The 24,636-nt window shown below is 35.8% G+C and overlaps 1 protein-coding gene across 2 annotated transcripts; it reads right to left on the bottom strand.

Annotated features, from left to right (window-relative positions):
* Positions 1–2,166: 2,166 nt before the first annotated feature.
* Positions 2,167–24,307, bottom strand: Spt5 (Transcription elongation factor subunit Spt5). 2 transcript variants are annotated; one of them, XM_045749937.2, is made up of 23 exons: positions 24,180–24,307; positions 22,250–22,336; positions 21,796–22,128; positions 21,184–21,318; positions 20,856–20,950; positions 19,818–19,955; positions 19,280–19,514; positions 19,051–19,141; positions 18,058–18,169; positions 17,507–17,765; positions 17,015–17,329; positions 16,769–16,860; positions 15,380–15,575; positions 13,948–14,073; positions 13,043–13,277; positions 12,039–12,339; positions 11,270–11,373; positions 10,930–11,055; positions 9,315–9,479; positions 8,651–8,766; positions 7,761–7,862; positions 6,423–6,566; positions 2,167–3,126 (listed from the first exon to the last, which is right to left on the bottom strand). In XM_045749937.2, the coding sequence occupies exons 2-22, from the start codon at positions 22,319–22,321 to the stop codon at positions 6,438–6,440; spliced, it is 3,477 nt and encodes a 1,158-aa protein (XP_045605893.1). In that variant the 5' UTR covers positions 22,322–22,336; positions 24,180–24,307; the 3' UTR covers positions 2,167–3,126; positions 6,423–6,437. The 2 variants fall into 2 exon arrangements, with proteins under 2 accessions (XP_045605893.1, XP_045605891.1); XM_045749935.2 differs by lacking the exon at positions 2,167–3,126 and having other exon boundaries at positions 3,712–6,566.
* Positions 24,308–24,636: the final 329 nt, after the last annotated feature.

Here is a 24,636-nt window from a genome sequence, read left to right on the forward strand (position 1 = left end):
TGCGTGGTGGAACTGGTGGATAAATAGTATAATACGCAACTACGCATCCCAGGAGGGTAAACTCTTTCTATGTATACCTTGGTGCACGAAACGAATGAAACACGGACGCAACTTTCTGACTTCCCCTCTGTGTTTGAGTCAAGGAATGTGTTAATGATTTGTTATTTATAGCCTCGGCCTACACTCTCTCATCGTCTTAGCTTCATACAATGCAAATATATTTCCAGCAGATATATTTCAGCACAAATATTCATTGTTTGATAGAGAAACACTGTCGAGGTGCATTTCTGAACCTATATATATACATGCACGCGATGTAATTATATATAACTTTTCCACCACCACCCACAGCGGATGTGTATAATAATCCCGTTGTCTATGGGCGGGGGACACGAAGCCTGTACTTGGCTTATCGAGGTCCTCCAACACCAACTACTGCGCCTTTCCCCAAGATGTAACATTCGCCGAACCTCTGTGTACCTCTTTTGCTAGGTGAACAGAAGCATCAGGGGAGAGGAAACGTTGCCCAATCATTTCTGCCTTGCCCTAAATCCATCATTAACTCCCACCCTTCAAAATGCGGGTGGAGTTAAGCTGGCGTTCTTCCCAGCTTACCTTCTGAACCTGGCTGTCTCTTAGTCTCAAGTCTAGTTTTCCCATGCAACCATCTCCCAAGGAGGGTTAATGGGCGTCACTCATCCTGCTCAGTAGCACCCATATGTACTACTTCACCGTATTAGGCCTACCTAGGTAGAGCCCTTTAGCCCATACCTGTCGATGATTCCGAGGATCAACGTCCCCCACGGTCCAATCTCTGACCAGGCCTCCTGGTTACTGGTTTGATCAACCAGGCTGTTCACGGCTGCTCACAGCCTGGTTATTTAGGTATCCTTTGAGGATGTATGATGTCCTAGTTTTGAACACCTGCAAGAGGTTGGCCCATTATATCCAGTATGTGTTAAGTGATAGTGCTGGAAAGTCTTGGGAAAGGGGGGGCCCTTTGGTGTTGACAGCTCTCTCTCAGCGTGCCTATTGCACCTGTTTTTCAATAGTGCTATTTTGCACATAAGATGCAATATACTGGTCTCATGTGATGTTATTTCTGTGTGCAGATTTGTAACCAGTCCTTCTAATATTTTCCAAGTGTAAATTATTTTCTCTCTCTCTTGCCTCCGCTCTGAGAAATGCAGATTTAAAATTTATAAGCAGTTTAATAATATAAATGTTTTATTGAAAGTATTCTAGCAGCAAATATCTTTGCATGGTCTCCAGCTCAGCACTTTTCTCCAGCTCTGAATAGAACTGTTGGTGTGCAACAATATTCCACTCTCTATAGAGAGCACTACTATAGTGTCCTCATTGGTGTGGTATCTCTTGTTTGAAAGGTTCTTGTCCAAGCTGTCATCAGGTTGCAGGTGTGATAGCTACTTTGTTGTGTTCTTTAAATAGTGCAGTGCCTGTATAATATCCTGTGGAACAATTGAGGGACCTTTGACAAGCAGCCAGCTTCCTGTCCCTGTCGAGATCACTAAAGAGATTGTGACCCCTCAGGTAAATTCAAGTAAATAAGTTATGTAAGCAATCCCTGCCCACCTACTACTGTTTCTTTATATGTGGATGCAACAGCACAAACACCATGGTCATATATACATCAACCAATGTATCCAATACTTCTCAGTGAAAAGGACAGAGTTTACCCTAAAGTATATATACAGTACTGTACTTGCTAGTTGATCAGTATAAGCTCGAGTTGCATTTTTCCCCTATTAATAACCCTCCCGCAGTTGAACAAATTGCACACAGAAATCACAATAGCGTGATGCATCAAATGAACAAATCCACAAGGGTTTTGTGTAATGTAGATCCACACTACACAAGATCCACACATGGATCTTGTGTAGTGTAGTGTAACCTCCCGCAGTTGTTAGATCTAAAGCTCAGTACCAAACCAATTATTAACAATACCCAGCTCCTCATAGCATATGCAAATATTAGATGAACTCATAGCTAGTTTTTCTACACACTCTGTAATCCTTCATATAGAAGACATTAGGAGCACATTGCTGTATCTAAACTTCTAAATAAACAAAAAATGCTTAGCACCTGAAATTACTTTTTCTACAGCAGTATTTCTACACTGAACATGTATTTATTTATAAACACAAGTCGTTGTATTTTAAGGTTTATTATACACAAATAGTTACAAATAAAGATAAATATTAACATGTCCTTGGCAATTATGGATCTTGGATGCTGCATAGCTCAATTAATATGGACAAAATGAAGATGGTGTAGGGAGAGAATCTGTAATAGCAAAAATATGTCTAGGATACAAGTACAGTACATACAGTACTGTACTTGTGTTGCAGAATCGAAAGCATGGAAGAAGGGTATCACTTAGACCACTACCAGAAACTGTGCTCTATTAAGACATTTGAAATACTGTATATGTAGTACAATATATTATTATACCTGTATAATAATTATTATATTGTATCCCACATTGAGTTAAGCAAACACTTATTTTGTCAGATATACTCTTTTTTTTTTAATCAGGCCTCCAAGTCAAATTTATTAAAATGTATAAAAGACTGCCACACTGAAGTGCAGGAAAAAGTAGATGGCAGTTCTTGGATCTCTTGTTAAGTGTTTTGATGAGCTTTGAATCCCAGGAGCCAAAGGTCTCGGATGTAACAAGGACAAGTTGTACTAATAGTTTGTTCTTTTAACTTAAGGATCTTGACTTTACTTAAATATCCTTTGGGTGGCAACATTAGTCATTGTAGATAGCAGCATAGATTGATAAGCATGTGTAATCTTATCCTTTCAACCAACAGAAATGGCAGAATAGGAGAACATAAGGAAACTAGTTATTAGTAATTATAAATAATTACCTCCTCCATTTGTCATTATGTTCCTCTACATACAAAGATGCCTTTTATACACTGTATTTTAATCATACTGTATCTTTCTCATGTCACTGACCTCATTAAGAGTATCCTCATCAGGTATTTCAAACATTAAAATGTGAAAACAAGGTCAAGTCCTTGAAAGAGTGAAAGGTTTGTGTGTTGAGAGTGCCACCTTCTGAATCTTCTGCTGTAGTTCCTCCCTTTTGGGAAGCTCCTGGGAGGAAGTAGAGCATTACGGTTAATAGATGGAGAGAGCTTACAAAGGAATTCTGGCACCATTTGGGGAAGAATTTCACATACTGGATTGACTGGCACATCAATGATAAGCAGAATGATTGCAAATTCCTGTTATTGAGAAACAATTAAGGCGGCTATACTATGCCTCAAGCTCTTAGTAAACGTGTATAACTCGGAAAGTGAAATACACTCAGGAAATTTATCAATCTTGTCCATGCACTTGGAGCAAAATTACTCGTTATGTATTAAAATATAGTGAAATTGGACTATACAAAATGTATAAAAATTCACAGTAATAACGAATATGCTTGAAAATGGCATAGTGCAATAGTCATTCACTGAAAGTAACAATGCTATTTATAAATTAAATTGAATACATTGACATGCTTTTATATATTATATAAACCCCTTCAAAAGTTTTGTTTACTGTGATGACTAACTGGTGACTTAACCTGTTGCCAACTACAAGCTGCACTCTTGAAGGTAAACATATTACCAAATAATTACCAAATAATGTGAAGGTAAACATATGTACCCAAACTGGTATATTAAAACAAGTGTATGAAAATGAAGTTTATTTACCTCTTTAATATAAATGTAAAATGAATACACTTAATTGATTTATAAAAAAAAAAATGGTAAAGGGTACTTTTTTTCATAACAAATTTTTATCCATCAGTATCATTGAGCATCTTGTACAGGGATATATTTCTAAAAGGTTAATAGACCATTGTCATTAACATATATTACAAGCTATTTTGTAAAACTTTAGGGTATTTACTTTACAAAAATTTGCTATGGAAAAAAATCAATGGAAGTTCATGAACACTGTATTAATGTGAATGAAATATTTAGCAAGAAAGTAAATATGATTTGTTTAGATAAAAGCACTAAGTATGATGTGGGGAAACAAATATATTCTGAACATATGACATCCTGTACATTACAATAAATTACTATGAAAATGCTTTTACTGCTCTAGGGTAACAAGTAACATCTTCCTCTCCTAGCTTTACAAACATCCCATGTTGGTTTTGGCTCAAACTCACTAGGCAAAATTACCAATTGTAGAACTAATAGAAGCAGTATCATCCTGTAACTATTCCCAGTCCTCTTATTGCAATGAGCTCTTTTATAATTCTATTTTATACGTCTTGATATGCAAATAAACATACGGTACAAGCAGACATTCTCTTGCCCCATCCATCACATCACATAGTTTCCAATTTGAACACACACACACACCTATTGATTAACTCAACTTCATGTAAGGTAACATAGCAGCTGCTAGTACAGATAAGCATTTGTGTATTATCTGTACATCTAATTACTGGTTGCTTGTAATTAAGGGGTAGTTTATCAAGATATAATTTATATTAATTATAAAATACATTTTGATACACTAATCTTTAATTACAAGCAGCCAAGAAGACAAAGCTTAAACATTGAGGATTATTTTAAAACAATTTAAGTTGGTAGGTAGCTTGGAAGTTTCCTACAAATATTAAGAAAATAATTCTTATGATTTGAGCCGAATGGTTAACAACCTTTCGTAAAAAATATTCTGGTGTACAGTACTTAGATATGAGTTTTTTGGGACATGGTTTCCCTTTGTTTTGTCTCAATTAACCGAGACTGGAATATGATTAACAGACATAAATGCATATACAGTGGAACCTTGGTTTTCGAATGCTCCCGTTTTTGTATTTTTCGGTTCTCGAGTTCAATTTCTTCGAAAAATTTGACTCGGTACTCAAAGTTTGCCTCGGTGTTCAAGTTTGTTGATACACGTATAGGCCAACCAAGCACATGACGTGCTTCAGTTTACCAGTGTCTCCCCGCCTAGTGATGATCGCGCTTGAATTCTTTGTGAAGAATTTTGTTGTTTTTGTGCCTTTTTTAACATAAAAGTTTGTTATATATCATGCCAGGGGTTCCAAGAAAGTCAGTGTTTAAGTTCAACCTAAGAAAATGGTTGTGATGACGATGATAGAGGAAAAACAAGAGATCATTCATAGTGAGACAATGTGATGTCTCACTACAGATAAGAGTTAAAACATAGGGAAAAACAAGTGTCTATACACAGATTTTTAGTAAGACAAGCAAGAGGTGAGCCACAACCAGGTCCTATAGGTATGCCTGGAAAACTTGAGAGAATACCCCAGAAATGTCATCGCTGCTGTTATAATGGAAGGGGACTCCCCTTCCAAACACTAACACCTCTCCTCCTCCCCTCCTTCCTCACTGTCTTCCAAATGCCAACAACAGTCCTCAATAAGGGTACCTAAGAGTATTATTCTGTATAAAATGCATTTTTTAGTTCATATATTTGGGGGTGTGGAACAGATTAATTCAATTAGTGTGTGGTCTGGTCAACATACTTCAGCCACGTTATTGTGACTCATCGCCTGCATAATTCAATTTACATTATTTCTTATGGGAAAATTTGTTTCGGTTTTCGAATCATCTCTGGGAACGAATTAAATTCGGAAACTGAGGTACCACTGCATAATACAAAAATGCTGGAATTTGAATAGTAAAAAGAAGAAGAAGAAGAAGAAGAAAAAAAATGGGGGGGGGGGGAAAGAAGCGAGACAGTGAGCCATAGTCAGGAACAGGAGGTTTTACTAGTAGTTTAAGGTTAATTCAGGACCAGTATAATTATCCTACCAGTGTCACATTTTCTATGCAGATTCTCTGACAAGTACTGAAATATACAAGTATAAGACTAATCTGCATAACAAAATGAAGATAGAGGAAGGCTAATCAAAGTAATATGAAAACTGTAATGAAATTTTACTTTTGTTAGAATCTTCTGAGGTTTCAAACACACATTCATCCTGTGGCTGATAAAGAAAACTTCCAACTGATTAGATCTACCCTCCACTTCCCCAAACAAGATATTGTATTTACATATGTTTACAATATATTGTATTTATTGGCTATAGTTTGTCTTTGTACCTGTAACTCTCAAATATTATTTCAGCTTTTGCATTTTATACAATTACTTCAATTCTAAAGACTCTCAGTAAGAGTATAAATAAATCAGGTCAAAAAACATTACAAGATTTACAAAAATAACTGTAATAAAAATAAAACACAACACTGAAAGACTTGGTCTTGCTATACTTATTTTCACGTTAAGATTATACTGTACAAGTTTTTGCTTCCCTGTATTTTAACATACTAGTTTAACACCTGCAGTGTATTGTTTCCTTAAGAGCAGCTCAAATATACAAGCATGATAGGAAAAACTGATAATACAATAATTACCATTATTTGCACCCGTTACTTCATTTTGCACAGGTAACAGAGTTGCAACATCTTTACATCTGCACGGTCAAGTTGTACTACACCTTCATTGTGGTCTATGGAAAGAAGGACGCCTGTCATCTCACGCTCATCCCCAAGGATTACCTGCAAATGTTTGTGCCAGTTTAATTGAAGGATGATTCCTGATGAAAGTGATCTCCAGCACTCAGAGACCACATGATACACAGTAGTAAAACTGAATCTATCTACAGCCCAGACATCTTTACACCCTCCTGGAAGCTCCTCATTAAGAGATGACCACAGCAGCCTTTCAAGCTCTGCAACCTTTACACCCATTTTGTTTCATTCACCTTTTCTAAGATATTCGTCATCATAAATTGCTAACCACAATAAACATTCCATAACATGTAATGGATAACAATACATCCATTTGGGCATTAGGAGCCTTGAACCACAGACCACCAGAGCGGTCTGCTCGGTGATTCAAGGCTCGTACGGTCCAAGTGAATCAAGTATTATCATCTATGTTTATTGTGGGTTAGCAATTTATATGACTGGAGTGAGGATCACCTAATACCTCCACACTCAAGTGACACCCCAGGGAAGGCCTGAAGTCTCAACGTTGCATATCTTTAACATCCTCTCTTATTGATGTGTGCTCAATAGCTTGGTGGTTTGTGGTTCGAGACTCCTATGGACCGAGTGGAAGACAAATTAAGTAATCCTCCATCATATGATCCCCTTTGTTTCACTCTTATGTAGCCTTCTCATTAAGTGATTCTCAGATGTCCTATTAACTTGTCTATACTAGCTAAGTGTTTCCTAGTACATCCACTCCATCTTTCCTCCCCTCATCTCTTTCACTCATACCACATGGTATCTACTCCCTCAGTGCATACCCATCCCACATACCAGATGATATAAGAAAAAAATTTTAAGTGCTCGTACTCTAGTTCACTCTGCCTCTTTTCATACCACAGTTTCACTCCCAAATATCAGGGGGTGTGAATAGTATACTATCCCAGTACTTAACTCCAGCACAGCACTAATATTTGTTCCTACAATTATATGGTCGCAGATAGAACATAAAATACTTTGGGAAGTTAAAGAACATATAAATGACATATATAAAGAACATTGATTATATTGCAATCATTCTAAAACAAAACTAAGTAGAATGTTAAACCATCAAAGTTGAGCCTCCTAAACATCAAGCCTATGTGAAAAAAAGAATCGAGATATTAACGTCAAACCAATTCTCAAGTTCAACAGTGCTCAGTATTTATACACTTAATAAATATGGCATATACATGCAAATCGTAACCCAATAAAACTCACTTTAACACGATCTCCTTGTGCTGGTGTGATAGGCTCCAGGTGCTCGCCCAAGAAATTGACAACACGTTCTTCTTCTGGCAAGAACACAGAACACATGCCACCCTGTTGTACAACAATTAGTATGATTAGTGATGAAAGTCTAACATTCACTGTAGACTTTATCATACTCTTTTTTTCTCCCGAGTGACATTAGTAAAACTGCAAGTATGAAATACTGTATACTCAATTACCATGAAACCTATGATATATATGAAGCAGGATGGTGAACATTATTATTCCTTATGCACTTCAGAGAATATCAATCTTCTCACTTTAAAATGTGAAGAACAATACGTATTAATGTATGCCTGGGTTTTTTTTCTTGTTTCTCTGAATGTGTACATGCAAATAATTATCTAAATGTAGTTATGGGATGTATGTGCACAGATAGTTGTGTCTACAATAGCAAAGAACAGCTCGGGGCATTTATACACCTCAATACTTCCCAGTACCCTATCATATTTGCTTTTAAAGCTGTGAATTATGGCTGCTTCCACCACCACTGACTCATTCCACCTGTTTACCACAGCACAGGTAGAAATTGGAAACATACACGAGACAGAGAAATGTAAGGAATTATGTTTATGCAGTGAGTGATAAAACAACTGGAATGAGCTTAAACTAGAGGCATTAGAAACAGCCATCCTTTATAGCTTCAAGCACAAGCATTAAAAAGAATTCTGGAAAGTTTGGAGGTATAAATGCACCTTAATACTTTCAGGATAAGTACTTAAAGCGACATATATGGCAATACTGGTAATAATAGTAGAAAATACTATGATTGTTATTATCCTCTACTTTTTCAATAAGGAAAAGTACAAAAAATAAATACAAAAGCAAATATTTCTTACGGATAAACTGCGGATGATACCAGTCTGACCAATGAGTCCCGAATCATCATGAGTCTCCTTGATTCTTACTTCAATATCTGTTGTATGCCAATCTTGCATTTCTGACTCGTCTATACCTGGTCAAAGAGCAACGAATGAAATTCAGCAGCATATTGGGTCATTCTGAACATCAATTATATAAAGTACTGTAATGCACAAAACAAGTAACAAATATACAAGAAGTAGTGTTGAATCCTCACTGAGCAGTAGTAATCATTTGTTGATCTGGTCTACTGAAGGTATCGACATTTGATGATCATTGTTATTGCCCGATTTGTATAGCAATGATGTTAGTAAGGTTATATATAGCTCCATGTGAATGAAGTTAACCAAAACTAATGAAAAATTCTGCAATCATTTTGCAATTGCTTATATGTGAATGAGGTTATTGTGTCCTAGGGGCCTTATTGTTTGAAAGCCAAACAATAATAACAAATCAGTAAATGGCGATGACAGCATGTTGGGGTTAAAAAATCTGGAATAATAAATTTTTTAATTCTCATGAAATATGAGATTATATAAGAAAATATTTAGTGAAAATACTGAGCAAGCAATTGCTGATAAGAACATCACTTCAAACCATCAGATTTTGAAGGTAAATGATGGACCAGGCAACACAACATACCTGCACCTGGCGTCTGAGGATTATATGGTGAAGGTGCCCCTGGTGTCATGGGGCTGTACGAGGCTAGAGGCGAGGGCGAGGCATACCCAGAGCCTGGCGATGGAGAACCTTGGTATCCTGTGCCAGGGCTTGGGGTACCTACGTACGCAGCAGGGCTGCTACCAGCTGGGAACACAAGACGAGACAATGTACACCAATGTCGTATTAATATATCAGATAATTATAATTCTGTAAAATAACCTTCACTGGTCACCCCTTTTTTTATATTTTATTCAATGGCCTAAGATACTGTACATAATTATCTTTGTATTTTCCAGCTTCAACTTCAATCACTCAGCCCAACATTACTTTCAATTTGTGTTCTACTCAACTCTAGCAACTTTGTTTTCCACAAACTAGTTTATTACTGGGAATATGAATGAAATACTGTATGTGTAATATTGATACCACAATCAATAACAGGAGTGTTGCACATCAAATAATTATAATGCACTATACGGATATTTATAAAAGTAATTATGCAAAAGTATCACTGACAAGATGATAATTAGGCCAAAACTCCTAATATGGCCACAAATTATTCAATCACATTATACAATAACGAAATCCAATGTTATTTAAATTTTTATTTTAAGTTCAAAACACTATAAAGTATCTTCCTAGTTAAATAAAATCAGACAACATCTATGTAATACTTAAATTATCATCATTACCCCCCATATCACACTTTCATTGATGGGAGAGGCATGAGCCTTGAGAATATATATATAGCTACTGAGTTACTCTATTGAGTAACTCAATAGAGAAAGGTCCCACATATTTAATATAAAACTGCATGCGTCCATTCATTGTATCGGCAACACTATACTGTATACCACAGAGTATAAATAGGCTTCTCACCATACTCCATCAATCAAAGATGCACTATACTACATCAATTAGATACCACAATATTCCATCAATCAGGTGCCACCAGCCTCTATCAATTAGACACAGCAGAATGATGCCACCACTTCATGAAGCCAGGTACACTGTGCTCCTCATGAGCTGCCATACAGTTCAGGAAAATTCATTAGTGCTTTCTTTACAAACTGCTGCCACACCACCTTATTCCTTGTTATATACCATCTTGAATACAAGCATGAGTAAGCACTCACTAAATAGCCAATTGTAAATAACCTCTTCATAATGTTTATAACAAAAAAAAAAAAAAAATGTACAATTCTACATATATCATACACTGTATATTCATTGGAAAATATTTGACTACTACTACTATAATGCCTACCCAAAGTATTGTGCAGATTTCAAAGCTGCCAAAATCATAAGCACCATCAGATCAAGAAATCACAGCTAATCATGTTCACGATTGTCATTTTACAAGGAATTAGCTTTTACATTTGATTACATTTATTAAATACTCAGCCCTAAACTATGGTTCCTGGCTGCCACTTCAACACACAACTTGTTTTCAATGGGACTTAAGACACCAGTTTGCTACCCCTAAATGAGCGAAAGCAATTGGGTGTCTAAATTCTAATAGATACCATTTTAAATTTAGCAATAATGGTACTAAAATAAAATGTATTAATTACAGTAGAGTTAAGCAACTCACGCTGGTAACCAGAAGGTGAGGGTTCAGGTTGGTATGGGCTGTAGTTGTGGTCTGAGCTGTACGCTGTCCCAGGGGTCTGTGGTGTGTATGGGCCCTGCCCAGCATCTGACTGGTAACCTGGAGTCCCTAATAAATGGTAAAACATAAATTTATGATATCCATTTGTCATACTATTCTTAAGTTGTTTAAAAACTATTTGTTTAACTACAACACAATAATACAGTATTCTTCAATATAATTACATCTAGTATCTTAACACACTGCATATTTCACCACTATAAAATACTAAATTGTAAATTATTGTAAAGTACTTGCAAAAACTGAAGCACAGTTTATTTACCAGGATTATAAGCAGGTGAAGGTGATGCCTCATTAAAGGAGTAGTTATCAAACTCAGAATGTCTTGCCGGCGTATTGGTTATAGTGGGGTCCCATGCCGATTGCCTAATTAGGATAAAGAACAGGAGTAAACATTTAAATTGTCCCATCCAACTTATCACCAATATGTGGTAGAATTTTGTTTAAGCTTCCACAAGAAAATGTAATGAATGTTGCCTAACACACATTCTGATGTTATAACTTTATTCCTCAGAAACCTGCCTACTATTCATTCTGCAGAAGCTAAATTGGTTAGAATTAGTCATAAACACCATGAGATAGGACACTTAATCTTCTCAAAAGTCTGGATATTCATAAAATGTCTGGTATTTTACATTATGATGGATTTGTGGATACAACAGTGATCTTAAGGCAGGCCAAATATCAACCTGACAATTTCCATCCAAGTGATTTGATGGCCTCTGGACTGTCAACTAGATAACATTACTAAACATTATACCAAATGCTTTACTGGAGACAAAATTACATGCAATCTTGCAAATCTCTTAGACAAATCAATTCAACTCTTGTAATTTTCAGCTCCAGTACATAAATAATAATCACAAATATGTATTTATGTTGGCGCTCTCAATATTTTACAACAACATATTTTTACACTGAAAAATTTAAATATACATTTATCAAAGTTTAAAACCAATGATATGACAATGAATTCCATGTACAAAATACAAATGATAAATAGGAAACAAACATTCAACGAGTAGGCTAACCTGCCAGGCGTAGCAGAACCATCTTGTGAAGGAGTCACGTTGCCATAATGCGGAGTGCGTGAACCATCGTACTGAGGAGTCGTTGAACCATACATAGGTGTTCGTGAGCCAGTATTGCCATACATTGGAGTACCAGAGCCCCAAGTTGGGGTACGATTGTAAGAGGTGAAGGAACCAGGTTTGGCACTGGTGGACCCCACAACTGCCACACGAGAGCGATCCACAATAATGGTCTGGCACTTCGAGTGTAGTTCAACACGGACTGTCGAGTCTGTGGCATCTTTAACAATACCAACATGGCCTGGAATACAAATGCCATATATAAATTATTTAAAGTTTAATTTGCCTGCACGAATAAAAATTCTTTTGCTTTGTACCTTTCAGTATGGAATGTAGAGGACGGTGTGTCGACTAGAGGGCGGTGTGTCGACTAAAACAACCTGTCCTTCTACAAAGAATGTCGCATTCTGCTGGCATGCATTACACAAGGCCAAAAATTGTCGTATTAGAAAATGGAAGTGGCTCGCGAATGTGACATACTGTCCTGTTTTCTGTTTTGGGTCCTCTGGTTGGTTAGGAGAGGACCCTTTAAATTTACCATTTTCTTGACATTGGGAAACCATAGGAGGACGGGCCAATTAAAAACCTACCAACCTATCCTAACCGGCACACACACACAGAAAACATGGTTGTGAACTACTACTCTTCATAGTACCCCATATTTTGCCCATTGGAGATTATAGCATCAAAAGACACACACATTTTTTGAGGGGACAGGTTGTACCTACAGCACAGCATTAGATAGTGTTGATGGAGCACTGAGCATGCATTTAACTTTTGCAACTTATGTGCTCTTACAATAAAGTCTCAGACCTTACTGATCATAACTCGGTAACTTTTATTTTCAAGTGCAAACATTTCCTTACTTCATACAAAAGTTAATGAACCTACACTAAATTCAATATTTAATCCTAAGCTTATTTCAGCAGACTGAATTGACATACCCTTGTATGGTCCTTGAGTAATCTTGATAGTCTGCCCAATAACACCACGATCCCTGCCTGCTCCTCTGCCTCTTCCTCTTCCTCTACCGCGTTCACCAAACCCTCCTCCACCACCTCCTCCGCCACCACCTTCACCACGTTCACTTGCTCCACCCGCTGGATGGGCCGGTGATGAGAGCCATGGTGACATTAGACCCATCCCCATACCACCAATTCCTCCTCCACCTCCAATTGACTGTAGAGAAATAAATAGGCATTTAATTAGCTTTTGCAGTTCAGTGTGTATGGAAATCTTTGCAACTTAATTTTCAAGAAGCAAAGGTGGTGATAATGATTAACATATGTATCATGTGTTAAAATAGCTTTTTTTTTTTGGAGAGATGGTGCAGCTTGGGGAAATAACTTAAAGAATGAGATTGGGTTGATACAATGAGACTGATATGCTACAAGTTCCGTAAGTCTGGAAAAACTTATTCCAATACACCTGATTCAGTATTGTTTTTATATCAATTCAAATAATGTTCACAAAAGCAAACCTCATTATTTCCACACATTAGACTTTCAAAGTATTTTTTCCACCTACGTGGAATCTCTCCACCCCCACCCCCCTATCCCCAGATGTACTCCTTTACTTCTTCCCAAAAGAACTTCAGTCTTTCCACCCTATCTTCTCATTATCTATAATTTTCATTCAAGTATATTGAGCAGAGTAGTAGACCATGAGAGCATGAAAAAAGGAAATGCGTAAAGAAAAGGAAAATAATGCCTTATCTTTCCTTGCATAAGCAATATGCTTTAGAAGTAATGGTTAGTATCCAAATAATGTACTGTACAAGTAATTTTTAATTAATTTGAATTACAACATAATGAGTGGAAGGGTAATAGAAATAATACATTCACCTTACCTTAGCTCCTCCAGCCTGGGCCAAATGTCTTGTCTTACATACAAACACTCCACCATTTTCTATCATCATTTTGGAGTGCAGGAATGCAAAGTTTCGATACAAATGCTTTATTTCACCCTGCCGACCCTATTAAATAGATAAGAATTACAACAAATTCTATGCATACTTTTATAATTAACATTTTCTTTTATAGAATACATTTGTTATATAAATGAATAAAAAAAAACACACATACTCAGTTCCTTCTTAACTAAAGTCTGTGTTGGTCACCTGCTTCTCCACATCTCCCTTGCCTTAAATTTTCCAGTAGCTTTCTATATTAAAAATAGTCTATTATGTGACAGATATTTCATAATTAGTCTTTGAGCAATTAGTTAGCTCCTCAAGATTGTGACACTGCAACTGGCTGTCATTCCATAAACTCTTACACAAGAACAAATTTATTTATTCAGATCCTTAAAAATCACAGAGTTACCAACTACAGTTTGAGCCATGAGAAACAAAGCATAATAATCAACCTTCAATAAAACTTGTTTTTATACCTATACAATACATAAACAACTGGATGTGGTTAAATCCCAGGAGAGCTTACCTATTAGTACCTACGAGAGAGTGAGATCTAGCTCTTCATGCCTCGCCTCCTAGGTGTTTATACCTTGTGTGCTAATTACCTCTCTCAGCATTGAAGTTTTCATCATATTATTCTTGATGTTGAGAGAAGTAATTAGCTCACCAACAACCTCATCCTACAGCATGATTCACTTACCTACCACCCGAACAGGCTACGAGAATTTCAATATCAATAAAAATCAATTAAACAATCCTAGAGGAGAGAAGAAGCACAGGAGATATGATCACAATATACAAGATACTGAAGGGAATAGACAAGGTGAAACAAGGACAACCTCTTCAAACTGAGAAAATAGAATAAGAAAATATAGGTCAAACTTGGAATTGAAAGAGTTGAAGGAACATAATGAAGTAACGCACTCACATTTAGTACAAGGTGATCATCAAGTGGAATGCAATGAATGAAGTTTTGGATGCAAAGCCATCCAAAACTTCAAACCAAATACAACCCACAATTTGACCATCAAGAGATTTAAAAATGCACAAGGTACAAAGATAGAAGTGGTTAAGAGCTAAACCTCACTCCACTTCACTATTAATAAGACACACAAATCTATGTTTCAAGCTGGTACACAGACAATATTCAAATAGTGTGAACACAATTTTTTTTTAAATAAATAATGTCATGTAAAAATTATACAAATATTCTTTTGGAGAATACTTAATTATAATGGCGTGTTAAATCCACCTCTTCCCTCACTCTCTTACTTTAAAAAATGAAGAAAATAAGGCTGTTGCAATATTTAAATTGAAAGGGGAACCCAAAAAATATAATGCTATAAAATTCCCACATTTGCCTTACCGAGTGTGGACCATCAATCACTTTCACAATATCCTTCACTTGGATAGTATTTTTCTCAGAGTCAAGTGCCATGGCTCGGCGGTTCTCCTTCTTCTTGTGAACCGCTTGAGGTTTGACATGGACCAGCTTGCCATGCATGTTCAAGACCTGGAAATTTTCCTTCTCCAATCTTACAATAACTGCAACTGTCTGTGCACTGCAAACAATTGATTTTGTTTTAATTGAAGGAACCCAGAGACAGTTAATCAATAATTAATGCAGTGAAACAAGGACTACAGGATGCTAAATGACTACACATGCAATGAGAATCATTTTTATAATGTGGGTTCTCATTTTAACTTTCATTATGCGCTATAAACTGAGAATTAAAAACTAGAAAAATCTACTGTAAGAAACTCAACACTCTATAGTATAAGTAATGATTTGATCCATAAAATGTTATATCATATACAGAAAAACTAAATGCAAGGGGTAAGCACTTAAATGTAACAATGTTTGATCACTTTCCTGCATTAAGTAAAAAGAACTCTGTGATAATTGGATTTATACCTAGTGACTTGAAAAATAGTTTTCTAAAGTATGTAATGTTCTATCAGACAACTGGTCATTCAGAAGAGAAATTTGCATCATATAAGTGCTACCATCTGATGGTGATGGAAGAAAACGTCACCCCACGATGTAGCTTTAATTCTACCAGAATATTTTCCTCCGCCAACAAAGTTACACAAGCGGTGTAGGTTACCTTACACCAACTTCAATTTTCCTTTTCTACATAATTAAGGTACTGTATGTTTGAATTGATTTATATCCATGGTGTAATAATTATTCTATTGAAATTGTGAGTAAATGCTGTCTCATTTTACAATCTCAGTCACCCTTATGAAACTGTAATGATTAATGGTAATGATAAAACAACACAATCAGTTTAGGAAAAAATTGACAATTCATTTATAGCCGAATTTTATGACTATACTTATTGATTATATTTATAATAATAACCTATGCATTTGAATCACACAAGGTCTGGAATTATTTAGACCCGTTTTTTATATTTATAATACTGTAATAAAAAATAATAAATAATTTTTATATTTTTCAATATCGAAAAAAATATGTCTAATAGCTGTATTTATTATATTTTATGTCTTTGGAAATGCTTATGGCCTGGTATTGAGTTACTCAGACCAAATTTCCAACAGGACTCAACATTATTCAATTGCATATAAAGAAAAAGGTCTTTTTCTTAATTAAATGTATTAAAATTAAAAATAGACAATCTTTTAGCAAAACTTCAACCCACAAGAGGTACTAGACAATGCTGAAGTGCCATATCAAGAAGATTAATGGTATTACAGTGGTATTGCTAAAAAGCATTATTATTATACTTACTCCAGAGACACCAAGTCTCCCCATTGGAACTGCCCAAGAGAGTCTACACCAGTAGCTACATCAGCACAAAGCTGTAGGTCACGAGGCAACACCTGCAAATAAAGATGGCAAGAAACTCATTAATTCAGATATTAAATAATGAAAATGTATATGAAATTAGTGTCATTTATATACACAGTATATAAAAAAACAATAAGCATTTTAATCAATTTCATAAGTGGACTCAGTATATATAAAGTCACATACCTTCAGTTCATGCATAGTCAGATCAGAGAAGAGAACGATCATGTTTTCTTCCACTCGAACAATGAGCCCGGTGTCGCCTTCGTATCTTCCTGCTATGACTTTCACATGATCACCTTGGTTGAAATATTTCTTCAATTCATGCGATAAAAACTCCAGCTCATCCTTCAAGTCTTCGTGCTTTGGTAAGATTGCGATTCTGTTCCCATCCACGCGTGTCACACAACCCATCAAATTCATCAATTCACCTTCGATTACCTCAACATTGTCACCTGGGGCAAAGTTATGGCCTTCATCTTCACGACCAGTTGTTGTCAGCTAAAAACAAATACGACAATTTTAAATATGGCCATATACACTAAATGTGCAATATTGTACTTGAAATGCCATAAATCATGTTTGCCATATACTGTACAGTATGTGTATAACACCAAAATATCTCATTAATGGAATATTTATATGGAAAGTCTTTATAACTCAAAATGATATACCTACCTCCATGTCTGCCAAGCTCTGCTCTTCAAACTTTTCCAGTTCACTTAAAGTTGGCTTTACACCATCGGCCATTATTGCCGAGATGGCAAATGTCTTGTATAGATAACCCTTGTGTGTAAAACGGTTTCCTTCAAATATAAGGAAATCACCATCTTGAGTAACCTCACCACCAATGGCACGAATAGCATCATTATCAAATAGCTTTTGTGCTGGCCGTCGGAACTTCTTTCTCTTGAGATCATTCTCAGACTGACTTGATCTGAATAATAAAGAATATATTAAGATACCATACTTAATTTTTTTTTGCTATCATGTTCTGCAGGATAAAATGAAATTTAATTAATCTACACAGTAATAAAGTAACAAAGAGGGATTTGTTCTGTACCAATGCAACTGCGTTGTATAAATCCTCTTTATGTATATTGATCAATATAGAATGCTACAATCTTGAACAAAATATAATACCAAAAAACAAACACTAAACTGCTTATGATTTTAAAAATATTCAGTAATAGCCTAATTTGGTAAAATTATCAAATACCCCTTGTTACCTAAGAGCTCCACGCATGCGGGTGTAGTCAATACGGGGGATAAGCTTAAGGTGAACAGTATTTTGCGAGGCATCCACATAATCCACCTGTGCAAGATCATCCTTGAAGATACCTGCAAATGTTGAAAGTCATGTGAATTGAACACTAAGTAAGACAATAATGCAATTTAATTGAAACCTGTTCCATCAACACAGAGAAATTAAACCTTAGCACATATACAAAAAAGTATGCATAGGTAGCTATGAAAATGCCAAACTGTTCTATGGACAATTATAGTCCTTACAGCTTTAATAGAATGTACAAAAGTTGAACTGTTGCACTCAAAGTCTTTTGTACTTATAATTTTGTAGAGGGCCCAATAAAGAAAGCAATATCCAAACCCGACAATTTCTAGGCCTAATGAGATACACTTACTAAAAGTAGGTCTAAGATTGCATATATTGGGTCTTATTTAGGCCTAGGATAAAATAGATTAGGCTTATAATTAGGCTGTTTCAGTTTCACAAATAATTTTGAATGGCAACTGTCCATATTTTGTACATCTCATCACTGTAGATGAAGGTACTATACAGTACTATCATCTGGAGGAGGAGGGGTTGAAAATAATATTTATTTCTTTTACTTGAATATGAGTCTGGTAATATTCAATGCATGATTTCATTAATGAATTAAGAGATAAATGTCCATGTATGGAGTCAAGTTAAAGTACTTGACTAAATACATAAATAAAGTTAGTTTAAATTCTGATGTACAGAATACACACTACAGTTTATTGTCTAGTCACTTATTTCTTTACGAATAAGGAACACGATTGTTTATTTGTTCACATGAAATTTAATATGCTTCAGAACTTTTCTATTAGACTACTGAGACTTTGATCCAATACCATCATGAAATCTATAGGCTTCACTTGAAAGAACACGCAAACGGCATACTATGTTTAATACTCAACACTACAATTTAAAGTAGAAAATACAATTCACTACCCTTTACCTCTCTTCAATCTGACCCAAGCACCACGCTTCAGCGTCGGAACTTCTTTAACCACACGCAGAACATCAGTCATTTGATTAATTGGCACCATCTGTGAGAATTAGATCTTTTGTGAGAAATAAGCATTCATTTAATATTTTTTACATGGAAAAGTTTAAAATTGCAAATGATTATTAAAAGTTACAGGAACATCAAAATGTAATTCAAATAAAAATATTTCAACACTCACAGTCTGTCTCCAAATACCGAGCCTGAGGTTTGAAACACCATCCATGGCCGACTTGACATGAGACTGCTTATAAGCCTCAATGTAAATATAGCCCTTAACACCTTCTGGTGCTACAACAGACTTAATCTGCAGAGGTTCTTCAGTAAACTGATACGCAATCATCTTGCGCATAAGTTGCAGGCAAGTCAATTTCTCTTCACCAATACGACACTTCACCATCCACAAGTTAGGGTCCCTGGAACGTGACTCGGTTTAATAGGTAAAAATCAATATCCCTCAGTGAGAAGATGTGGTACTCTTAGATACTTAAAAAATACTGCTATAACATGGTACAGTAGTTAATAAGTGTAACAAAAAATTACCACTGAATACAAAACTGCCAATGTAATAATGAAGATTAAAGAATAGTCTAAGTTATGGGATCTTCTTAAAAAGGCACATTTAAGATAAAATAATCAAAGATATAAAGTATCACTAGAAATATACAATGAATACTCTAATATAATGTATGAATGAAACAAAGGAGAACAAGACTTACTTAACACCAGGAAGCAGAGTCTGCTGGGTGATTTCATCACTCATCTCTTCTCCTCCCTCCCCAAAGCGCATAGCAGCTGAAGATTCTTCAGCATACTTGCGCCGATAATATTCTTCGATTTCTTCTTCGCGTTCATTGCTGGAACATGCAAATAGTAAGAGTTAATTTACTTGTTACTTTATAACTAGAAATGTTTACAGAATAACAATCTGTAAAATCTGTCATTGACATTCTACATTTTTCTGATGTTGTTAATGGCATGCCTGATATAAATTTTTCAGAATTCAGGAAGTGCCAGGTTAATGAGTCAATCTGTACCCTCTACATTCTGGAAGAATTTTACCTTCGTGTGCCCAAAGAAGGCAACTTAACACAGCTTTAAACACTGATATGACACTATGATCCATGAGCTGGATCAATATGGTGTTTGGCAACAAAAAATTACAAAATTAATATCTGGGCAAAGATCAGGCAAATACATCCAGACACGTAATCAAGAATGAACAATACTGTACCCTAAAATTCTAGGTCGTTCTCATGGCAATGGCTTTTTGCCACTTTATCAATCCCATGGAAAATGTTAGCTGCCTTTATTACAATGTAGTGTTATAATTAAGTACTAAAACATAAAAGAATAACAATAATCTTATGAAATCCTTACTACATCCCTGCCATATATATACGTGCATAATATTAAGTAAAGTTTTTAGGTTAATACTGAACTAAAACCCGTTTTGCTAAAAACAAAAATATTTGAGTAAACTTCATTAGCATATAATGAATTTAATGTATAAAGAAACTACATGTGCTTTAGATAGGAGACACATGGTCAAATGTTTTGCAAAAAGAGTCAAAATCCTTAACTGAGGGTAATTATGACAAGTTGTATACTAAATCTTTAGCAACAATGTCAAGTTCTTTAATCAGTTCATCTATGGCAAGTCACTTTGTTGTATTAACTCTCCCTTCACACCAATATGCATAATTTCAACTACCTACTAAGTAATTCCTTACTCTTTAAAAAAGAAATTAACTTACTCCCAAACACTGTGTGCTCTCCGATTGGCTTCAATCTCACGAGCAGTCACACCAACTTCCTCTTTCTCATTACCTAAGAGATCATAGTAATCACCCTGCAAAATATATAAACCATGTAAGAATTTCTACTCAAATAATTAACCAACTGCTAAAACAGATAATTATTTTATACTTTTTTTAAACAAAGATTAATAATACTCTTAAGATTTCTCTCGTTATAAAAAGCTGGGAGGTAATAAAGTCATTATTATAGTCAAACAAACCAAACTACTATACACATAAATGTTAAAACATATGCTAAAATTAAGGCAACTTCAAGAAAACTCACATCTTCATCTTCATCATCTTCACCTTCATCGTCATCTACTTCAGCCTCCTCCAAGAAGTAATCTGACACAGCCCCTCTCTTTCTCTTCTTTTTTGCATGCCGCTCATCATCTTCATCTTCTTCACTATCATATTCCTACAGGGAATAAAAGATGACTAATGAAAAATGACAAGTACAAAACAAACATTTTAATGATAAAAAACTAAGAACAAATGTAGAAAACTAAAGAAAAAAATTTCACAAATAAATTATTTGTTTTTGAGATTTTTAAGTGTGCTTAGGTCATAACAATTTTCATATATGTGATGGCAGCAATACCTAAAAACTTTAGATAATTAGGAAGAAACACTATAAGATAAAAAGTATTTTAAAATCATGTTTTTGTAAGTCATGCCATATTTATATTCAAAATATAAATAACTCTCAGTAACTAATACAATATATACTCTACTATCAATACCCAAAATAAATTTACACTAACTGATGTACAGTATTCACATTATCCCCATGCATATCCGATATGTATTGCCTAAAAATATAATACAGTACTGTATGTATATATTCACTGAATTAGCAATGTATTGTACTCCCTAAAATAGCAATATTACTCACTGAATTTGCAAGATCTTCACCATCCGCTGGTTCTTCATCGCCACTTATCTCCTCCTCCCCACTTCGAGCTTCCATTGCTTCATCTGATCTTACAGACCGACTTCTACTTCGGCTTCTGCTTTTACTTCTACTTCTGCTTCTACTCCTGCTTTGGCTTCTGCTTCTACTACGACTCCTGCTTCTGCTTCTGCTACGACTATTACTGCGACTTCGGCTCCGGCTGCCAGATCTGCTGCGACTTCGGCTCCGACTGCCACTTGCACTACGACTCCTGCTTCTGCTGGGCGAACGCTCACGAGTGCCACTACGACTTCGACTTCGGCGATTTTCACCCTATATAAAAAATATGCCTTTAAATAGTGATGAATGATGACTTCATTAGTCAGTCTCATAAGCAACCAGTTTCATATTACAAACTTTAAAGAAATACAGAATGCACAACCAGCCTTCCTACCTCGCTGTCGCTTCCTGGTCCAGACTTCTCAGCCTCTGAGTCTGAGTGGTAACTTCCTTCACTCTCAGACATTGTATCTTGCTAAATCTGGGGAAATAATTACCAGTAAAAATTAATGAAAACATACAATTACAACTTAAGATGATAAGGCAGATAAAAGCATATCTGAGAGCCCGACAGCTTATGGCTGAAAATATTAAGAGGTGATGAAGAAATAAAAGTGATTAGCTCATAGGCATAGTGATCTAAAAGCACTAATCTGAGTAAAGCTTTATTCCAATAGTCGTACGTTTCAGTTGCAAATTTGTAGCCAAGAGGAGGAATGCTGACATTTACATGGTGCAAAGTAGCTCATATTCGGATGGTCGGCAGTTACTCAGCATCAGCACTGAAAGGACCTATAGTACTGCCACAAGCTTTTCAATGCTAAAAAACATTGAAGCATGAAAGGTATCTATTCTTAAAAAGGTTTCTATTAAACAATATAATTTTATTTTGTCCATGATTCAGTATACAGGTATAGCTATTTCAAAAATATATAAACAAAGTGCCTGCACTGCAGCACCAAAATCAGCCCATTCTCAGCATCAGGACACCAAAACCAATCATCTCTAAATGAACTGAAAAATGTCAGCAATGCATGTCAAACTCATCTTTGACTCTTCTATTAATCCTTAAATGACTGAAGTTCCTTTTTGAGATTACCTCCTGAGAGTGAATCACCAAATTAATTTTTTTTTTAGTATTGTGAACTATTTCTTTTCATGTACACCACAATATAAGATTCTTAATTAGCTGAAGCATTTAAGGGTTAATATCAGATCTTAAAGAGTGGTTCACAAGAAATGACCCAGTCAACATGGGTGTCCAAACAATAAGTGTCTGGATACAAGGGGCATAAATATTGCCAAACAATATTAAAACCCCACTAAATAATATTGACAGCCGGGAACCATGTCTAATAAATATTAGAGCTAAACACTCAGCAAGTCCCAAAGTGAGCCAATAAATATTAAGGTACCCAGTGTGTGTCCGACATCCCTGGGATGCAGTGTCCAAACCCACACACCAGTTTTATACGCAGAGACACACTAGGGTTGCATATCACTTGACTACAGACTGTACCATGTCCTAGTGAACAGAAAGAAAGATTGTTCTTTGCAAGTCTCAAAACTATAATTTGCCTAACAAATCAACTATGTTTTCCTTGGTTAGGTCAGTTTATGCTAGTACCTCTATAAGAAGTCTTCTGTTGCTTCCAACTACTGTCCTTCCTCAGTACAGTATGTATATATGTTTACAACAAAATTATTATTATATAGCACTAGCAGTACTAAAAAGGTTGAACTTGCCAGATATGATTGTTGCTTTTAAAGGATGGGAATTAGAATACATTTTTGTGAACCAGGAAAAGGCATGCTAAATGTTGCCCCCATGGTTTTTGTATTACTTTAAGAGAAACCCATTCATGACACAAATAGATTAGTAACATGACTTTTTCATATATAAGTCACATTGTACACAAAATAGTTTGCCAATAGTTTTTAAAACCTATCTAATCTTACCCAAACCAAGTTAACAATATATACGGTTATGACAATCCTAAAACGAGCAATGTCGAAGCATCTCGTGCACGACTGACCATAGGTAGGACCATACCCCAAATATTGTAGTAAACCTTACTGCTGGGATGTAACGCCTCTCACAGGTGGACCAACACCAAGGGCACCACCCACACACACACACTTCCTTAACTAACTACACTATACTAACTTCCAGAGAGCTGTGCCTGTGCCCCAACCAAATGTCATCACGTTAAGTGTGGCAGAGGCCCCACACACACACACCATTCCTGCCATACTACCCGCACACACACTATGTTTAACCTCACCACTCCTCCCTGACAACCAGACCATAGAGAGCACCTCACCTGGATGACAAGTGAGGATATAGATAAGGTGAGGCGGTAGTTGTGTGTAATACCCAGCAAGGCGCCTGATCACAGCTTCCCACTCTCCCCAAGATGGCCGAGCTACTGTTGTTCTCACTCGCCTCCCGTCACCCCCCGACCCCGGCCCTTCCCGCCTGCTCAAATATTTAGCCCATTCTGTTATAAAATGTTATAATTATTATTACTATTACTATTATTATTATTAGTATTAGTATTAATATTATTACCATTATTATAACGAGGGGCGGATACACATGTGTAATCCCACACTAGCTGTTTGTATGCACATATTGTATTATTGTGTTTTATTTTATGTACATATTGTATATATGTATGTTTCTTTGTGGAAATTCGAAGTTTTCACGAATAGAAACGGAATGTATGTGTATATTATATTACTGTGTTTTAAATATAAGAGAAAAACAATACCTGCAAG

The sequence above is a fragment of the Procambarus clarkii genome, chromosome 47, assembly GCF_040958095.1.
Source record: "Procambarus clarkii isolate CNS0578487 chromosome 47, FALCON_Pclarkii_2.0, whole genome shotgun sequence".
Classification (NCBI taxonomy): domain Eukaryota; kingdom Metazoa; phylum Arthropoda; class Malacostraca; order Decapoda; family Cambaridae; genus Procambarus; species Procambarus clarkii.